Source organism: Trifolium pratense, linkage group LG1 (assembly GCF_020283565.1).
Source record: "Trifolium pratense cultivar HEN17-A07 linkage group LG1, ARS_RC_1.1, whole genome shotgun sequence".
In the NCBI taxonomy this organism is placed as follows: domain Eukaryota; kingdom Viridiplantae; phylum Streptophyta; class Magnoliopsida; order Fabales; family Fabaceae; genus Trifolium; species Trifolium pratense.
Genome location: NC_060059.1, coordinates 31,534,590 through 31,538,125, shown reverse-complemented (window position 1 = coordinate 31,538,125; position 3,536 = coordinate 31,534,590). Strand labels below are relative to the sequence as shown.

General features: G+C 30.0%; 1 protein-coding gene across 1 annotated transcript; it reads right to left on the bottom strand.

Annotated features, from left to right (window-relative positions):
• Nucleotides 1-292: 292 nt before the first annotated feature.
• Nucleotides 293-2,614, bottom strand: LOC123892364 (benzyl alcohol O-benzoyltransferase-like). Its single transcript, XM_045942155.1, has 2 exons — nucleotides 2,182-2,614; nucleotides 293-1,234 (listed from the first exon to the last, which is right to left on the bottom strand). The coding sequence occupies exons 1-2, from the start codon at nucleotides 2,530-2,532 to the stop codon at nucleotides 293-295; spliced, it is 1,293 nt and encodes a 430-aa protein (XP_045798111.1). The 5' UTR covers nucleotides 2,533-2,614.
• Nucleotides 2,615-3,536: the final 922 nt, after the last annotated feature.

Sequence of the window (3,536 nt, the reverse complement as noted above, 5' to 3'; positions counted from 1 at the left end):
TTCATTTTCCTGCAGAATTTCCTGCAGTATTCTACGTTACGGGTCAAAAAATGAAATGTAGCAAACTGCACATTCAAACCCACAATCTAATTTATAAAAAAATTATGACATTTAATATAACACAAAATGAAACATATTTAATGCTTAACTTAACTTTAATCACCATGATTTTTTATTTTATTTTTTAGGAAAACAGATCCCTGTGAATTGTGATTATTCTCTTAGCAACATTACTTTGGGTGGTTTTCCATACAAAGCATAGCAAAATCAAATCAACATTTTTAATTAAGATCTACAATGAAGAAAAAATGACACCAGATTTTGGACCACTCTTAATAGGCTGGCTAATGTTGTTCTTAAGCAAACTATCCAACTCTATAACAAACCTTGCCATGGCTTGAGTTGGCAAACAAAGTGGTATAATTATCCCTTCCTCTCCTTTAGCATTTTTAAAAGGTATATAAAAGCTAGCAAAACCAGGTACAACACCAACTCCTCCATGAGCTGGTCCTCCATACACAGCTTTCCCCCAACCAAAATCAACATCTCGAAGACCGGCATGTGTAACATCGGACACTAAATACATTCTCACCACCGTAATATGAGGGCGACCCTTGATAACCATTAAATCCGCCATTGAATGTAAATATTCTTGAGTGACTTCAGTTTTTGCTTTTTTAATTAACTCTAATGCATATCCCAACGGATTTTCAATTAGTTTTCCTGCAGTTGTAACTGCAACAGGAAACACAAAAGTGTTTCCGTAGTAACCTTTTGGTAACGGTGGATTAAACTTCCCACGTGTACTGCTTACGCAAATTATGCGAACTTCTTCGTCGGTTTCAGGTTGTAATGCGATTGTACGACAACGCCAAAGACATGCAGTGATGATTTCGAATTTGGATTGTTGTTGTAAGTGTGATGGAAATTGAGGGCGAATTGCGGCTAACTCAGTTGGACCGAAGAAAAAAGAGCGGTGAACCATGTCATCTAAGGGGACAATGGTTCCTTTGGTATCTGGAACTCGTTCGTATTCACGATGAGGAAATGTCACTCTTGGTGGATCTCTTGCACTTAAAAGATCTCTGTGCCAGACCGGTAAGATTGAAGGTATGTTCATCCCGCGAGAAATTTCGCCCACGGCATTCATGAATTGGACCAAACCTGCTGCGTCGCTCATTGTATGATTTAGGCGAAGAGCAAAAATGAAACCACCACACTTAAGGCGCGTTACCTACACATAGTTACAATTCAAGTATGTGAATGAATGGATAGTCATAATTTTTTTTTTAACAAGGATAATCATAATTTTATATTCATAGATTTTTATATATAAATTAATTAAAAGTGGATCCCAATCAGACACTTGTGATTTTGTATAAAAAAAATATAATTGAATAAATTAGGTTAGAAACAAAAGCTGACTTTCAGACTTTGTTTGATCATCTATATTCAATGATAGTGTACCAAAGATATATATCCTTCATTTAATATTCATTTTCTCAAACGTAATGTCCACTTGGTTTTATACAATTAAATTAGATAAGATAAGAGCCGTAATTTAAGTAATGAAGTTTTGAACTTTTATATGAGATTGGGTTGGAGTTTAGCATTAGAGAAACTTAAAATATTTGCCGGAAAGGATGTCCACATTAGTTTAACATTAAAATTGAGGAGCAAAACACCTATAATTTATTTTTGTTTTTTAATTTTTAAAACAATAAAATTAGAAGTAGTTTTTTAAAAAAGTTTTTGAAAATAGTGCTTAATTTCAAACATGATTTTTCTTTTTTAATTTTTAAAAACTAAAATAGATGTTTGGAAAATAATACAAAGTAGTAGTAAATGTGAGTAACCAATTATCTTCTTTTTCTGATAGGTTTTAGCTATGAAATAAAGTTGGTTATATCTATTTTTTATATGAGTCATGTTAATTAGTGTCTTCAAGATACTAGTTAAGTAAATAAAAACGATAAATTTTACATTGAAATTAATATTTATTTATAAGGAAATCCTAAACCGTGTCTCCAGGACACTAGTTAAACATATTAATAAAAAAAAATTATCTTAAAACTTGTGCATTCAATATTTTAAAAAGCAGGACAATAAACCTAGCTATGTCTTTCTGTCAGAATACAAATATTAATTCAACACGATATGAATTGAGGGAAAAGGAGGTACAAGAGCATCACCAAATTGTTCAAGTCTAACATCAGCATCAGCTTCAATGAACAAAACACCTTCATCATTACAATCAACTATAATTTTCCCACCAGGACCTTCTCTCAATCTACCTGCAAATGGATAATAAAACACAAGTGCTTTTGAAAGTGCTTTTCTAATAACATCAATAGGGTCTTTCCCATTCATATTTGGATCATATTTGTAAAATTGTATCACTGGAATTTGAAAACGTAACGTAGGTTGGTCATCTATATCTGAGAGTAGTTTTATTATATGAGGAGTTGGTTTTGATGGTTTTATAAATTCAGGGTCATGTCTCTTCACTTTGAATAACAAAGATTGAGCCATTAATTAGGAACTAATGATGAAATTAAAGTTGTAATTAAGAAAAGGGTGATTAATTTGATCAATGTGAGGTTGTATATATAATGGCGCCATATGTATTGAGTTGCAATAGTTTATTCTAGCCGTTGTTGAGTACACTTTTGTTTTGACTGTTCTTCTCTTTTTTTAATTACAAATTTTTGTAGAAATTAAATGCTTTTGTCTTCTAATTATATCTACCTTCCTATTGTCAAAAAATAAATAATATCTACCTTCCTATTGTCAAAAAAATAAATAATATCTTTCTTTTTTTTTTTACAAAAAGAAATAAATAATATCTACCTATGTTTTAAACAAGAAATTATAAAGGTAAAATTATAACAAAGAAATTGAACTCGAGTGTTAATAAATTCTCTCAAATACAAATCATTTGACAGAATCTTAGTTTAATTAATTTCTAGTGAAAATCGAAATCATAGTATTAAAAATACCAAAAGGTGGACCCATAAAGATTAATTATTTTGTTGTTTTTTAACTATCTGAATTTTTAAGGCTGTTATCATTAGTGCTATTTGGTGAGTTAGAAACAATTATTTTGTTTTTTTTTAAATAGGTCTTTAAACTAACAATGTATTTTTTTCATAATTAGGTAATTTCATTATTGTTTAATTAATCAATGACTTAATATTGAAGTATTTCAGAAATTACCCAATTACAGAAATATATATTAGTTAGTTTAGAGACACTGCATATTAACTAAAAATAGTTTAAACTTAAAGAGTTACCGTTTTTTTTGAGAAATAAAGACTTACTTAAAAATGACCAAATATAGTTTATTGTACAAAATAATTAAATCTTAATAAAAAAATAATAATATTACATATCAAAATGTCAGACAAATATAATTTATTCACCAATTGGAGTTATTGAATTAATTAATTTCCATTTGCTTCTTCGTGGGCTACAACCCCTTGGATGCTAGCATTTGAATGCAAGTGCATTCTTTATCATGTCAACCCAATCGCGGC